The 18119-nt window shown below is 37.4% G+C and overlaps 1 protein-coding gene across 2 annotated transcripts in view; it reads left to right on the forward strand.

Moving 5' to 3' along the window:
* Positions 1-13668, forward strand: part of LOC145391484 (uncharacterized) — a 28475-nt gene extending 14807 nt beyond the window's left edge. For both annotated transcript variants that reach the window (XM_080266096.1, XM_080266104.1), the window contains 3 exons: positions 9234-9323; positions 9790-10008; positions 12519-13668. In XM_080266096.1, coding sequence (XP_080122222.1) covers positions 9234-9323; positions 9790-10008; positions 12519-12765 — 556 coding nt within the window. In that variant the 3' untranslated portion in view covers positions 12766-13668. The remainder of the gene's footprint in view (positions 1-9233; positions 9324-9789; positions 10009-12518) is intronic.
* Positions 13669-18119: the final 4451 nt, after the last annotated feature.

An 18119-nucleotide genomic window follows, 5' to 3' on the forward strand; every position in this document is an offset into this window, starting at 1 on the left:
AGCTTGTAATGTCTGATGATTAATTTAGTATCATTAGAATATGCATAAAATAACACTACTGATTAGAATTTTTCAGTCATGCAATATATAGCATCTTTAACCCGTGGATTGCGAGCCATAGCTCAGGCTGGGGCTTCGCGTTGCGAGCCACAGCTCAGGCTGTGCAGGCCGTGCATCACTGTGTACAACTCGACCCCTACACAAATTTACGCATGGCTCTAACAAAGACAGAGAGAGAGAAAGATATTTTTCTTTTCACCAGATGATGCCGTGGATGTTTATCTTGAAGTTTATAATTTAAAAAAAGAAAAATTGTTTTTTTTTGTTTTTTTTTTTTTTTTGTTTATTACTCCCGTATGTAAACTTATGCATGGCCCTATGCAAAGACGGAGAGAGAGATATTTTTTCTTTTCACCAGATGATGCCCTGGATGTTTATCTTCAAGTTTATAATAAAAAAAAAGAAAAAAAAAACTTGTTCATTTTTTGTGCACTACGGGGTGGGATAAAAAAAGGTAATTGCGCAATCCACGGGTTAAGAAAGGAGGTTTACCGACGAGCAGGAATTATAATTAGGCATTTCTGAATAGCCATCATTACTGGTTTCAAATAGTTTTAACTAAATGTGCAGGTATATATATTTTTAAATTATTATTAGCTGTACAATCACTCTTTTCAGTACTACAAGGGTTAGTGTATTGGGGGTGGATATTTATGTTAGACTCCAAATAGGCTTCTTAGAACACCGTACATGGATATGAGAGTCATTGTGATTGCTTCAGCTCATAGAAGTGGAACAATATATTGGTGAAAGAGAAAGAAGAGGGAGAAGAGTGTTTGCGAGAGTGAGAGATGTGAGGTTAAGATGGTCTGGAGAAGTTTCTGTCATAGCCATCCCCTGTTCAAAGATTTCCTTGGAGGGAGTAAGACATTGGAGATGATGATGATGATGATTAGAAGTGGAACGTAATCTAATACATTGGTGCTGCATCTACCTGCACTATATCACTTCCTTATACTACTTATAAGTGTGAGTGATTGTACTGATTCAGACACAGATTAGATTACCAACATTACAGAATACAGCAAGACAGTAAACAGTGACATAAAGTCGTGATACAATCCCCCAAAAAACAGCAAATCTTCTTGGAAAATTGTGTTGGAATTTCATAAATGTTGGACTAACAATTGGACGGATATTTCTGTCCACAGTTGTAAGTTACCTGGTATGTGGTGTGTAGGACTAAGTTGAAATTCTGTATGATGTGTGGGATGTTTTGCAGGGTTGGAATTATGAAGATGCCCTTCTATACTCATTATACCTTAACTTGGCCCAGATATCCACATTTTGCAACATATTTCACATAGCTTAGTGGCAGAAAAAAGACAGTGCTATGGTGCTACATCCATTCCATAGCACTTTTTTTTCTTTCTTCTTTTTTTCATCATATTCTAGTGTTAATCCATTGTTACAACTCAGCTTTCAAAATGGAGAGATGGCAATTTCAGGACAAGGATAAAGTGAAAACAATATAATCCATAGGTTAAACCCTCCAGCATAGTTATATATTACTCTGTTTGCCACCACACAGTTTACCCTTTCAGTCTGCATACTTTTTTTTTTTAATGGGTTTATGGTTGCTTTCTTAATATAATTTTATTCAGCTAAGGGTAGAGTTTCTGCTTGGGAGGGGATGGATAGCCTTAATTAGCCCAGTTACTAATACAGATCCATCCTATTTTGAAGAATATTCTCATGGATAAGAAAACTGAATAAAAATTGGTTAATATACTCTTTACTCTAACTTGGTCTAAAATTGCCATCTCTCCATCCGGAATTTTGCGTCATAAGAGGAGAGTAATGCAAGAGTACAATGCTAGTCATGAAGAAGTGCTGTGTAAAGGATGTAGAGCCGTACTGTTGTCTTTCTGTAACTAAAGTGTGTGATATAAGCTGCAAAATGTCAAATATCTGGGCCAAGTTAAAGTAAAATGTGTATAGTTTGGCTGGTGACACATTTCAGTTTTTATTCCCAGTACCTTCAGATAATTTTCTTCGGCTTAGGTAAAACAGTTTGAAATGGAAAATCTGATATATCCTTTATTATCCATTAACCTACTAGAGGTCCTTCGTAACTTGAATATAGTTGAGTGGACTTAATAAGAATAAAACAACACTGTCATTGTATTGAAAGGGTTAAATCAGCTCATTGGGTGCTAGAGGGAGGGCCTTCATGTGGTGGCACCACTATAACCGGGTGGCTCCACTGCTTGGTTATACGAACGTCCCTCATTTCCCTCCCTGTACCCCCAAAGGAGCATGGTGGACTGCACAAGGGTAACTTTAGCCTACAGAGTACTTGGTTCATGTTCAGATGAGACTGGAGTTGCAATTACAGTACTACTACTACTACTACTACTATTACTACTACTACTACTATTACTACTACTACTACTATTACTACTACTACTACTATTACTACTACTACTACTATTACTACTACTACTACTATTACTACTACTACTACTATTACTACTACTACTATTACTACTACTACTATTACTACTACTACTACTACTATTACTACTACTACTATTACTACTACTACTATTACTACTACTATTACTACTACTACTACTACTACCATTAATCTCAGGGGAAACCTCAGACTGAAGGGGTTAAATTGTACAGATAATCTCTAGTTTATATAGGTTTGCTTATGAATAACTCAACTTTCCTTGGTCTCAAATAATTGCATATAAATATGCCTTTGTGTGTATGTCTAGAATTTTCATCCCTTCTCTCTAGACTCAGTTCTTTTGGGGTGCTTTTCTCTAGATTTTTTACAATTCAGGAGTGTTTTGTAGTGTTTTCAAGTTAAAAACTACAACTGAAGGGATGTTGGAGTATATCATGTGTATCAGTATAATTTTTTACAGATTTTACTTAGCTCCATTTTACATAGTGTCTTGATAAATTGAAGGCCTTGTCCACACCAAATGCATGCTGGCGTAGTTGAGAGGTCTGCGTCACTGTAACCCATAGACATTCTCTCTTGCACCCACCTGTGTCCAGTGGTGCCACATCTATAGGTTACAGAAATACAGAACCCCCACTCATGGCATTAAGCTTTTGAGGTAGATGGGTGGGCATCTGCATCACTGTAACACATAGGAGTTCTTGCCTGCACTCGCACATATCCAGTGGGGCCACATCAATGAGTTACAGAGATACAGAACTTCCACCCACACCTGCCTAAACCATTAAGCATTTGGTGTGGACGCAGTGTAACCCTTATATTAGTAGGAGACTGCCTGTATCTGTAGGTAGCTGCTATCCTTTTCTTATTAATCTTCTTAACAATCCATTCCCCCCTCTTAAAGGCCTAACAATGGTTATGGTGATTTAGCTCATCACCAAACCCCCAGGTATGATTCTCGTCTTTCTCTCTCTGCTTCGTTAACTTGATGTTGTTATGTATACTGTATTTTGTGTCGCTGTTTCTTGCAAGTAGGTAGGTGTTTTAAGTCTCTGTATGTATTTTGTGTCTCTGTTTCTTTCGAGTAGACAGTTGTTTTAATTCTCTGTATATTTGTGTGTCATGAATCTCCCTTTCGGTTCATGTCTCTTCATTTGTCTCCAGTCTGTGGCTCCTGTACGGTACATCCTCCCAAATCCAAAATTTCAATTTCCAAAAACCTCCACTTTACTTATTTATTTATTTATTATTATTATTATTATTATTATTATTATTATTTTTAACATCACTCCCTCACAATCAGTTCATATATGAAGACCAATTATTTTTTCACAAGTATAACAACAGATGATATATTAAGATCAGTTTGTTTTGATCCAACAGAGCTCACTAACCCATTTCTGCTTTGTATATGGTCAGGTGTTGTCAGACTGGAGGGTAAATTTGTCTTTTAACCAAGGAGACTCATCTCAACCTCAACAAAGAGTCATGGAATTTCACACAAACACAACTTAGTATTGCAGTAGGGAGAGTGGGCCAGTTCCCTCAGGTGAAAATGTACCTGCTATATTGTTACAAGCTACCTCATTGCATTTACTATTCGTGGCACTGTTGACTTATTTTTTACTTGATTTTCTCATTGTTACCATTATGATTTTCCTTTCCAAATTAATCCAATTTTCATATACCATTGGATCCAGCCAGTTTGGATTTGAGTGTTTGTCCCGTACTAATTATGTGTTTAGAGATGTAGTCTAGGGCCTGTATTCTCGTGGAAGCTCCCTAAAACCTTTTCCTAAGTGAGTTATTTTGCTTATTGCACCCTGCTGCCCTCTTCTGTGTTACATAAATCCTTGTAATATTGCCATACTCTACATAAATAACATAGAAAAGGATATTAACCAGCCATATCCACAAATAAATCACAAAGGAAGAGGTGTTAGGAAGCATTAATCCTTCCAGTAAACAAACGACAAAAGGATTTTACCGTAGCCACTAATGAGCCACATCCTCAAATAAATCACTAAGGAAAAGGTGTTCGGAGCTTCCTTACTTGACGAGAATGCCAGCCTAGGTAGTATACAAGGCTTCTTAACACCTTCTCAGCTATACATATTGCATAGTACACCGGAAAAAATAAATCCCTAAGGAAGAGGTGTTAGGGAGTCTCCATACCAGACGGGAATATCGGCCTAAGTAGCATACGAGGCTTCTTAACACCACCTGCTCGGCTGTTTATTTTGCTCAGTACACCTGGGTAGTATATTCTATGGTACATGTAATTTTGCCATTATATAAAGCTTCTCATCCACCCTACTAGGTAATTTCCCCCTAAACTTTAACTCACAGAAGTTCAAGTCCAACTGTTATTTTACTATTATTATTATTATTTTTATTATTATTATTATTTAATGGAGGACACCTGTAGTCTGGTATAAGTTTTTTTTTTTTCTGTATTTTATTATGGTTTTCCTTTCTCTGTTTATTCTACGTATAAAAATTAAAACGGTGTTGTGGGGATGGCTTAGTGTTATCAGTGTCCATCCTGCATTGTTTATTCATTTCCCACGTCCACTGCCACACCCAAGCCCACACCAGCAGACTGAGTCATACCCACAACACATACCATTGAGTTTCTCCTGGTGTTTTATGTATGGGTTGCCCTATATATATATTCACTGTAATATCAAAACAATATATACTTCATAAATATACACAAGATACTGAGGTGTAGTGTGTATCTATCTATCTATCTGTTTATCTATGAATCTATTGCCAGATGCCTTAATCCTGTGAGGGGTGGCCACAAACATATCACCTTCATGTTGCCCTATGCCCTTAAGCTGCCCTCCCTCCAGCTCACACACTCCTCCCTCATATATCTCCTCCATCTCTCCATCTTATCCTTGGTCTCCCCCTCTACCTCTCACAGACACTCTCAGTTAGTCTCTCATTTTTCACCTCACAGCCCATTTTGTCATATCATCTCTCTCCACTCCATCCATCTCATCCTTTGTCTCGCCCTCTTTCTCTCCCCCTCCAACACACTCACGTAAACTCTTCTTGTCAGTCTCTCATTCTCCATCCTCTCCACTTGGCCAAAATAGTAAATGATGCAGGGTAGAAATTGATAACACAAGACACGAGAAATCACCAGGTGTAGTGGAAGTAGAGCAGTATATTTGGATCACCCTGTATTTAAAATCATCATTCATACATAGATGGAAAAGGGTTTAAATTTACCCACATTAACCCTAAATATCTAAGATGTCTTTTATTTTTTTTGTAGCATTTAACTTGACATTGCTGTATTTAGCTTTGGAGATGCTGTGTGCGCTGAAGAGTTGAAAGGATTAATTAGTTTTTAGCTCTTACGGACTGGGTTTATCACAGTTAACTTGCCTTTATTCAGCGTTAGGATTATAAGCTTTAAGTAGAGAAGGACAAAGAACAACTACATACTATGCTTAATTGTAGAGGTGGACATTAAAAAACCCACCCACATGATAGGCTTAACAGTAGAGGAGGATACAGAGGACCAGAATGAATGAGTAGTGTTTGTCCATTCTTCAAGACACTTATTAGCATGAAGGAGGAATGATCTACTGAAGATTGACAGTGATATAGGTTGTTAGGTGAAGAATGACAGAGTGTGTTTGTGTGTGTGTGTGTGTGTGTGTGTGTGTGTGTGTGTGTGGATGTGGGTGTGGGTGTATGTGGATAGGCGTGTGGGTGGGTGGGTGTGGATGTGGGTGTGTATTGAGAGAGATATAAAAAAAACATAACCTTTTCCACCCTATAAAACAGTGTATAAAAAGAAGACAGTGAGCTCAGGAAGATAAAAAAATACGTCCAAAAAATACACCTAACCACACACGCTCCAGGAAACAGCTCGAGAGAAGAAAAAATAAAAATAAAACAAAGTCAAGGAATCTGTTGCCTCAGTTTAGATATATATAAACTATCTAGCCATCTTACACTCTTTACCTAGTACTCTCTAAGACTCATGATTACACATTTACTGTAGTTTCTTATACCCAAAATTACTGTAATTGTCATATTCACCTTACTAAAGCAGAAGACTGTATGTGATTATGTAGGAAAAGTCAAATAGAAGTCAGTAAATTATGATAGTAAAAATAATAGATAGAAAGTGTTGAATTGTTATGGAAGTAAAATTAACAGCACTTAACATTGCTTTTAAAATGACTTGGAAAAAACAAAAGTCAGAAAAATTTTATGTTATTAATTGTCTCATGTATGCATCAGTGTCCTCACCCAGAACCTGTTTGTTATATGGCTTGTGTGGAAAATTTGCCATAGGATTCTTTTTTCCCTCCTCCTCCTCATAATCGTCATCATAACTATCTGTAGTCTGTAAATTGAGCAGGTAAAGTCCAAAAATAAGGCAGAGGAAGACAGCATAAGTAGAACTATCAACAGAATGCACCTAGTTGTAGACCATCCATCCATCTACTCATTCAGTATTCAAACATTTCTAAAATCATACATCCATGCATGCATCCATTATTCAAACCTTTCTATAGCCGTACATCCATTCATTCATTCATTCATTATTCAAACATTTCTAAATCCATACATCCATACATTCCACCATTTCAAAGGTCTCTGCACCACCGTACAGTCAGTTTTGCTCATATAACGCTGCTTCATATGGGACTAAGTTACTCTCACAGTGCTTGTTGCGTAGAGGCCACCCTGTCACCAGTCATGTTCAAAAAGGGCTGAATCCTTTGCCCAGTGGAGTTTTGTGCATACAGTACTTCATCCACTCATTTCTCAGTGTATTTATTTACTAACATTTATTTATTTAACTATACCTTTTCTTTTGGTCTGTCAGTACAAAATTGTCAATATGATCCTCACTGGACGGCATGTACGTTAGAAAATAGCATAACACCTGTAATATTTAGCTGATGACATCTTACCCAAATTTAGTTACTGGATCTTAAACAGTGTACAACCTGAACTCTAACAACCAGGTGCACAGTGTCACCTTCACCTGTAGTCCACAAATGATGGGTTAAATACAGGTGAAGTAGTGTATGTTGTCCGAGTGGATGTTGCTGTAGTCTGTTGTTTGAACCTTGTATGTATGTATGTTTGTTTCAGCTAAGGGTTGCAATAATGATCATGCTCATAATAATAGTAATACTAATAATGATAATAATAATAATAATAATAATAATAATAGTACAGTAATATGGCCAATTTTATTTTTGTGTTGATTTATATGCAGTAACCTTGTACATATGAGGTTGCTGATCAGAAGTAATAATGATAATAATAATGTTATCCAGTTTTATTTTTCCATAGCTGATATATATACAGTATCCTCATGCTGATCCAGTCCTTCATAATATTCTTACTTTTCCAAGGCTGGAGTATCATCAGTGCAGTGTACAGAACAAGACACAAGTATCTTTCCAAATTAGAATGAATGCATTAAAAAAAATAATAATAATAAACCATCTGAAACACGAACTTATAGAGATGTTTTTTTTCACTGTATTTCATCAGTTGTACATTTTCTTCAGACAGAAAGAGAAGATTGTTATTTCTATGGTTTACATAAATGACAGCAGTAACCCAGGGAACTTTCCTTCTCCATAAGAAATCACGTTTTACTTGAGATTTGTTTTTGTCCAACAGCAAGAAAATTCCCAAGGTTTCAGCAGCTTTTTGTTACACCCTCCACTGCCATTGTTACATACAGCTTTCACATACTTCCTTTTTATTGGTTTACTTTTTATTTATTGATTGATTTATTTTTTACATAGTCTAGAAGGGAATGTGGACTGTACCTAGTGAATTACATGAAGAACTATACCTCTTTTCCTCACTGTGGCCCAGATTTTTGTCCTCATGCAACCTATTTCACATAGCTTAGTGGCAGAACAAGACAATGCTACAGTTCTACATCCTTTCCATAGCACATTTTCATGACTAGCATCGTGTTCAAAAGTTATTCTACTGCTACAGCTATGCACTGAAGATGGATCGATGGCAGTTTTAGACCAAGTTGTTTATAGTGTAGTCTTCTGTAGGCATAAATTTAAGCCTTACTGCTGTTGTAAAATATGTATGGGTTTTCTTTAACTGGTTGGTATAACATTTCTTCTTTCTCTCTGTATATCAGTCTGTCTATAGTCAGTTAATTCCAGAAGGGATGGCCACAAATGAATTGCCATAACATGTCATCCCACATTGACATCCACACCTCTCTCTTTCTCTCTTTTTCCCAGAACAGATTCACACCCCACCTCATTTGTCTTCTTCTTCACACGTCATCTATTAACATCCACACTTCTCACATCTCTACCCTTAACACTTCATCCCACAGTAACGTCCACACCTCACACTCCCCTCCCAAGAACATATCCACACTTTTCCTCCTCACTTGTTTCCTCTTTCACATTTCATCCACTTCAATGTCCTCACTCCTCCTTACTCCCATATTAACCCTTTCTCAGTGTTTTTATGCAGTTGGGTGTTTTGTGTATGTTAACACCAGATGATTTTATTTAACCGAGAGGAACCCTAACCATCAGAGGCTATCAGGCTATCTCAAGGCACTTTTTCGCTTGGCACACGTAGGAATTTCAAGTGTATCTCGGGTAACTCTCTCCTCTTGGTGCATTGGGGCATTTGATATAGGCCACACCCAATTTTTTAATTCAGTCACAAGACATCCTCGTCTTTGAAGTATTAACCATCACACTCTTCCCCACAGCCCGAAAAATCCCGAGGGCCTGATGTCGCTATGGGTGGGCAATGTGCTGCCGGAGGTCACTGAGAAGATGCTGACTCAACTTTTTGCCAAGTAATATCTTTTGTATCTGTTTACATTAGGTTAAGATAGAGTTAGTGGTGTGGGCGTTCACCATCCACCCAATCGATGTAGAGCTGCTCTTGGGTACCTCCCCTTTCCTTTCTTATTTCCTTCTTCTTCTGCCTTTCTTTCCTTCCTTCTTGCCTCTTCCATCTCTCTATGGGTGACTCTACACTGAGTGCCAAGTCAAATGGTTTCCTGTACACCATGAAACCATTTACTACGCTGGGTGGTAACCATACAACCAAATTATAGTGCCTGGTGGTTTAGTGGGTAATTAAGGTGCTCCAGTTGGATTGAGCCGGTGCAGGTTTATTTATTTTTTATTGCATTCCTCTTCAAACAAGGCCACGGAACCATTGTGCAGTTGCTGATAAAAGGGTATTCTGCCTTTGTTGAATGACCATATACTTTGTCTGTATTTTTATTTATTTATTTTTATCGTATTCCTTCACAGACAAGGCCACGTAACCAGTGTGCGGTTGCTGAAAGAAAAGTATTGTGCCTTTGTGAACTACCAGGACAAGGCTGCTGCAGGGCGGGCCATGGAGCATCTGCAGGGGCATGAGTTGTGTGGCCAGCGTCTCCTAATCAAGTTCCCCGACAACCCCATCACTACATCCCTTCACACTGCAACCACGAGAAAGACTAAGGCCGTGCAGAATGGCATGAAAAAGTAGGTGTGTTATATATAGAGATAGATGATACATTAGCATCTTGAGAAAATAGATAAGGAGTTCATGCTGCCCACCACCACTTCCCTTCACACTGCAGCCACAAGACAGACTAAAGCTGTGCAGAATGGCACGAAAAAGTAGGTGTGTTATGTGTAGAAAAACAGATGATATATTAGTACCATAAGAAGAAGGTAAGTAGTTAATTACAACCCTATCACCACTTCCCTCCACACTCCAGCCACAAGGAAGACTAAAGCCATATGGAATGGCATGAAAAATTATATGTGTTATGTGGTGAGAGAATGGGAATGATTAATTTATTACATTAAAAAGATCATGGCAGTGTAAAAATGGAGGTCACTGCTACTATACAAGAAGAGTAAAAGCAGAATGAGAATGTAGGTGAAAAAATATAAGCTGAGAAGACAGGTAAATTTCCAGTTATGTTCCTAGACAACTCATCACCACCTTATTTGACACTACAGCCACAAGGAAGACTAAAGCAGTGCAGAATGGCATGAAGTAATACATGTACTTTTAGAGAGAATAGGAGCTTAGTTAACTGAAACACATTTGTTGCTGCTACAAAGCCTCCATACCAACAGTAGTTAAAGAAAAAGGCTCAGTAAGTGTTTTATATTTGAGGCCTCGCGTGCAAGAGTATACCCATGCGCCATTTTTTAAAAGTGGCAGAAATCATGTTTAAAGTTTTTACAACATTGATGAATGATACCGCAAAGACTATTATACCTAGGATAATGGCGTTTACATCATTTTAAAGCTGACTGTCTCTACTCTATCCAAAAACGTTTTAGTAAAAGTACTATTTTTACCATTCACCCATCCATCATCCAATCCTACATTGCCCCATGAGGAGCATATTAGCATACAATGCTGCTACTTTTATGCATAAACTAGTACTGCAGGCCAATAGCTAGTGAGTTCCTTTATGTTGTAAGATGAAATTGAATGTCTGTAGAGTGGTTAATTATGAATTTGCCTGGTTATTGTCATAAAAAGTAAGTTTTATAAATTTTTCAAAAAAATTATCAATATGCAGTCTTTTTTTTTTTTTTTTTTTTTTTTTTTTGTGTGAACAATAGACACTTTACATCTATTAAATGCAATAACAAACAAAATAACACCAATAATGCAAGGAATAATGATGTTTTACAGTAATAATCTTATTAATGAATACAGTAGTTGCTGCAATAAAAAATACAACATAGTGGCAAAAAGTGCTTGATAAAGGGTAGCGATGTAAACTCAATGTTATTTCTATGGGTTTTCGCCCTTATGTCTTGGGTCATACATCACATCCACCAAGTCCGCATGAAAGTACATACTCTGAGGGACTGTGGGATAGCATTATCTCAGTTTTCGACAAGGTGGCGCATGGGTATACTCTTGCACGGGGGGCCTCATTTTTTACTCATAAAGCAGCTTATGAAGTGAAAGAATGTTTTATGTAGCATGTATAAAATGGAATATATATATATATGTGTATGTATGATGAGAAACAATATGATAGATGGTTATAAATTTGTGTTTATATGAAGTTATGGAATGTCAGCTATTAATTTTCATAATTAGCAAATTATTAAAAGCTTTAGAAAAACTTTTTTCAATAGTATTTTTGTATCATTATTATGAGAATAGGTGGAGCAATTAATTCCTCCTTCACTCCACCTGGGAAAAAGAGGTGGAATGATGATGATGAATTAGTTCCTTTAACCACTGGTCATGATCTGGGCTGGCAGTCATATTAAGTGAATGAGATTGTTTAGGAAAGAACTTGTGAGTGAGGTAGACGAGGAGAGGGAGACTGAAAATTACGTAGAGGAACAGTATGGAGAGGTATATAAATAAGAATGGTGCATGATGCAAGAAGATTAGAGTACAGTGTACAGGGCAGCGTGAAGGTGATTGGTCATCGCCACTCTCCAAACATAAGTCATCTGACTGAACATAGAATTATATTACTTACATATTTATTAACCATTGCCAAGCTGCAGATCATATATGAAGGACAGTGAAGGCCTGCACAGAAGCCTTATATGAGGTACAATTGACATTGTTTAAAAGACAATGACTTATGGGAGGTAAACTACCATACAAAGAATCAGCCCAGCAAGGGTTAACTTAGTCCAGTTGTTTTAACAGACCCCAGTGACACACTTAGTTGAAAAACTTGGTCTAGTGTGAGCTGGAATAGTAGTAGTAGTAGTAGTAGTAGCAGCAGCAGCAGCAACAGCAGCAGTAGTAGTAGTACTTGCAGACCCAAGCCAGTCCGAACATGAGCCTGATGGACTGTAGGCTGATGATGCCTTGTTCCTGCAGTCCACCATCTTCGTTTGGGAGACGGAGGAAGTTGAGGGTTGATTGTATAGCCGAGCAGTGGACATGCCCAGCTATAATGGTGCCACCACATGAAGATGGTCCCTTACTAGCACCAAGCTGGAATAGAGCACTAGAGGGGTTGACCTAATAAGAGTTGTTTCCTTTACAGCAGCAATCCAGTCAGTAAATCCAATGGTCCTACAAACTCAGTGGCCTCTAGCAACACATCCTCAGGGGCCAACTCTGCAGCTAGCCTCACACAACAACCCCAGACTAATGGTGCCAAGCTCAAAGGTCCTGTGAATGGAGACGAATGTTATTTTTGGCGCACCACCGGCTGTGCCTTTGGGGATGCCTGCAAACATAAGCACATCCCCAGGAATAAGGGTATTGACCGCAAGCCATGGCAAAAATGATGGGACGAGAGTCCTATGTTTTATATATACAAATGCCTTGGCAGGTGATGTGGTGATAGGGCTGTGTTATGAGTGGCCTTGGAGGCTTCTTAGCTCCTGTTTATTGGTGATTTACTCTGTAGATTATACATCAGTAACCACTTGTCTTGTTATTGTTGCAAGCTATGTCGATATTAAATTAATTAAGTAGCACACAAGAGAGTATTAAAATAAGTGGCATGCAAGAAAGTGCTAAGGTATAATATGCAGAATAAATCTCAATGGAATAGGCACCAAGAAGCCTCCTATGCCATCTACAATATGGCCAATAGTCTAATGATTTTTATATACAGTTGATAAAAAAGTAATGTGAGGGAAACTTTGTATTTTTTATACACAAATGCCATGGCAAGAGTGATGTGAGAGAAATACTGTATCTGTATGCAATAATACCCAGGCAAAAGCAATGCTGTGTTTACGTCAAGCTTTTTTGTTTTTTTGTTGTAATTACCACTGTTTTCCAATTACCCGTTCTGTTCAAGTCGGTACTGAAGAGCACGGCTTCGAAATTTGGCACTCGAATACTCTGATACAAGGAGCAGGTGCCAGACTGTGCTGTTTGAGTGTGGAGGACATGGGTAGATTTTTTTCCGAGATTATGTTTTGTATCATACTTGGAAATATCAAGGGACATATGTATGGGGGTTTAAAACTTATGAGTTGCTTCACTTCAATCCATTCTCAGTACATTTGTTATTCTGCTGATGCTACATAAGGTAATATATAACCGGCAAGTTAAATCATACACAGATTCAACTTGTTTGGACCTAATTAAAAAAAAAAAAATGTTTTACACTCACAGTTAACTTGTTTACAGATAGCCACAGATACCCAGCAGAAGTGCCCTTTATATACTAAGCTTAATAAATCTAAAAGTCAGTTGATATATCTTTGGCCAGTTTTGTTTGCAGGTGGATTATATTCATGTGTATTATCTAACTTACTCCTCTTCCTTCTTACTCCTTATCTTAGTCCTGCTCCCTCTTACATATTCATCTCTGTATAATTTATCTTGCTCCTAATCTCACTTATTGTCCCATCTCTATATTTCTAATGTACTCTTTCTTCCTCTTACAAATCCTCCTCTCATCACTCACGCACTATAGCACTTCACTTTCTTACTTGTTTGCCACTCATCCCACATATCCTATCCCTTCCACTTATTTCCCCCCCCCCTCCCCCATACTTACTCCCAGCCCTACCACTCACTATACTCCCGTCCCCTTCCACTTATCCTGCCTCCCTCCAGTGCTCTCCCACACTTCATTCGTCTCTCTTGAACTCACTCACATCCCTACTTCACTTTTTTTTCTTCTAATCACCGTCACTATCGTCTCTCTTCTTTGCCTACCAGCTTACACAATCACTGAATCCTTTACTAAGCTACCTACCTTTTTACCTTTCTACCTACCAATTTACCTTGCTGTGTACCTACCTACCTACCTGTCTGTCTCCTTGCCCATTTATTCCCAATCTTACCCATTTCACACCCTCCCACTCCTCCACTTCACACCCTTTCATCTTTGTTTCACACAGTGCTCTCACAGCATATCTCGCCTACCTACTTACCTTTCTATCTATGTTCTTACCTACCTACTCCATCTTGTTTTTTTTTTTTTTTAATGCAAGGCAGCTCTTCCTTTCAGTCTTAACTCCTCATCACCTTCACTGTGTTGATGCATTTTAGTATTTATTCAGTCGAGCGCTATAGTTGGTTTGTTTTCATCTGATGGAACTTGGCCATTCCCAAAGTATCATGTTGTGGTTATGTGAAATTCAGTGAGCCTTAGCTATGCGGTAGGAATGAGTCTCGTTGGTTACAAGCCAAAGCCAGCCTCCAGTCTGACCACACATAACCATCAGATACCATGTTGAAGTTATGTGATGTTCAGTGAGCCATAGCTGTGAGGTAGCTATGAGTCTCCATGATTACTAGTCAAATCAGTACTCCAATCTGACTATACTTGGCCATCATCTGAACTTTCACCATTTGGAATCTTTAAGTAATTAGTGAAGGTACTACTGATGACTTTGTTCAGATATTGGAAAGCTTAGCAGTCAGATTAGTTCAAAATCGACTCCATTCACCCTTTTGACTATTATAATTTCCTTTACTTGAATTAATCTGTTATTTTAGCCTGAATTAAACACAAAGTTCATTCGTTAAGTGTGAAAGTATTATTGTTATTATTATTATCTTTTTTTTTAATGCCCATATCTGTTAAACATCATGGAAATTCAGTTTGGATTGGATAAACCCCTTCAGTATGATATATAATGTATTAGGTTAGTATATTTTTTCCTCCCTAAGCTGCATTAATTTTTTCAAAAATAGCAAGAATGAATTTAGAAATACATAAATGGATTTTGAAGGGGTAAAATTCCTTCCTTGATCCCAGTGAGTTACAGCCAGTGTCATAAATATAATAAAAATAATAATAATAATGATGATGATAATAATAATAATAATGGTAATGATGATGATGATAATAGTAATAATAATAACAATAATAATAATAATAACTGTCACTATTTTCACTTCGTCACTACTTTTGGGTTATATATATGAGTCTTGTTTCTCTTCTGACTTTTAACTTACAACTATACAATGTTTTGAGACTAATGATAGATTAGTTATATATTTCCTTTTCTTTTCTTACAATTAGCCGACTACAGGAAAATATTGTCAAACTATGAAATGAGCGATTTGTGTGTGTGTGTGTGTGTGTGTGTGTGTTTTTCTGACCAGTAATACAATTATTTTTTTTTTTTTATGGTCATATGTGAGTTTTTTTCTGACCTGTAATACAAGTTGTGTGTGTGTGCGTGTGTGTGTGTGTGTGTGTGTAACATAAATGAGTCCCATCCCCTTTTTTCCTCTTAATATGCCAACTATGGGATAATTGTTTCAAACTTTCTTGCGATTTTTTTTTTTTTTTTTTAATTTCCCGATGATATACTGTAACACTGATACATATATTTAAGTTTATCTGGTGCTTTTTTTTTTTAATTTATTTTTTTAATGACAAATCAGTATTCAGAGACTCTTCATATTACTACCCAGGTTAAAACTCTCTCTCTCTCTCTCTCTCTCTCAGCATTTATCAACACTTAAAATTCATCATATACTGGATTAGCAACTCTGTAAGAATGGGATGTTTTGTCTGAATAATTTTGGTGCTTTCAAAACCATGAGAAAACAAAAAACTAACAATATTACACTCATAATTTTGTTTTCCATTTAAACCAAATTAAAGCATCTGTCAGTTAGTGAAAATTTTTGCTCTGATGGCCTTTATATACACTTCTTTTTGCTTAGTCCCTTTAGTCTGAGGATGTATTTTTATATTTGTTAACTCTATGTGATTTTACTCAGATCTGGAAAGACTGTTTAAACTGGAGAGGTTAGATATTGCCTTCATTTCCCCCTTCACTGTTACTAATATTAAATGTCAGGACCAACTTGCCTAGCCCTGGGTTCCTACACTCCTTTTGGGGTGACATAGGATTGGATGATGGATGGATGGATGGACAGAACTGGGGCATTTTGATAATTTGAATACCAAGTTGTGGTTGCATGAAAGTCGTTGAGTATTAGGTATGAGGTAGAAATGAGTCCTTGGTTGCTAGTCAAAATAAGCCTCCAGTGTCACTATTCCTAGTTATCACCTAGGTTAAAATGGGTTTATGGATCTTCAGACAAAAACAAAAAATCTAAAAAAAAACGAGATCTCAAAGCTTAATAAAATGTTTGGTCATGTATTGAAAGCTTAATGAAGTTGTTTGGTAGTGTATTGATTAATGTAAAAAACGAAAGTCATCAGATGGAAACGGTTGCCATATCTGGGTTATCTGTCCATCTATTGCCAGCCGCCTCAATCCCATACGGGGTGGCCACAAACAAATTGCCTCCACGTCACCCTGTCCCCTGCCATTCACTGCCCAGCTCCCAATTCACACCCCACTCTCTCATATACCTCTCCACCCCATCCTCCCATCTCATCCTCGGCCTCCCCCTCCCTCTTCTCCCCCCCACCTCACTCACATACACTCTTCTTGTCAGTCTCTCACCCTCCATCCTCTCCACATGGGTTACCTGTGCAATAAAAGGTGCTGTTAGTTTATGTTGCTCCCTTCCCGTCTGGTGTAAAATGAAACACCACAGTTTAGAAAGTACAGAAGTGAGGAAGTAGTGGAACTGTACTGAGAAACGAACATTTATTATCAAAACGTAGGGAAATGGAAAGTTTGTATGGAGAACCAAACCTTTATGAATACATATAAAGGAATAGAGAAATTGTGCATAGAAATGAGCCATGATAATCAAAATTGAAGAAGAATGTTAAAACTCAGCTTGTATAAAATAAAACACAGTACTGTATATGTAACTTACAGAACTACAAGAATAAGGAAGTACAGGCTTTGTACAGAGAAACAGACCTCAGTAAAACTAAAGCAGGGTGCTAAGATACTGAGAATGTAAATGAAGACAATATTACTGTTTAAGAAGCCAGGATATTTGTACAGGCAGTGCTCATTTCTAGTAGTCAATTTTGATTTCCATTATATCAGAAAGTTCACCTATTAAAGTTATGGAAGGTTAATTTGCCCATTTTGCCTGATTTACAGTAGCGAGGTGTATGAAGAGAAAAAAAAAATTGTTGCATTTTGAAACACAGCCTTAACATGGTTATATTTTCATGTGTAGTAGGCTTTCTAGCACCAATTCTGAACCCATTTGTTTCATCAGAAGTAAATGTTGACTTGTATGGAGTAGAGGTATGGGAAAGAGGGATGTGTAAGTTGGGAGGAGGGCTGCAAAATGGCAGGGGACAGGGTGACATGGAGGCAGTTTGTTTGTGGCCACCCCTTATGGGATTGAGGCATCTAGCTATAGATAAATATCAGATAGATATTTCTAGAAAGCCTCGTAAAGATGAGAATACAGCCATAATGAGAACTGCCTGTATATATAGGTGAAGCACTGAGGATAAATGCAAATTAATCCACAGAGAAGTGATACTGAATATGTATGGAAAAGCAGCAAATATGATAAATTGATAATGAAATACAGTACCATGAAAACGGTAATGAAATACCATGCTAACTTGATAATGAAATGCCATGATAAACTGACAATGATGCAGCACAAACAATAGTCTTAAACATAACAAGTGATTTTACAGTAAGTCCTTGTTATAAGTGCCAGTAGTGTTTTTCTTTGTGTTTGTAGTGTTTTTCTTTGTGTTTACATATAACTTCATGATAATTTGCATGAAGTAATTTCTGTTAATCCATTTAGTGTGATGATTTTT

This window comes from Coenobita brevimanus, chromosome 2 (genome assembly GCF_032717465.1).
Source record: "Coenobita brevimanus isolate Jiangsu-jjx chromosome 2, ASM3271746v2, whole genome shotgun sequence".
Classification (NCBI taxonomy): domain Eukaryota; kingdom Metazoa; phylum Arthropoda; class Malacostraca; order Decapoda; family Coenobitidae; genus Coenobita; species Coenobita brevimanus.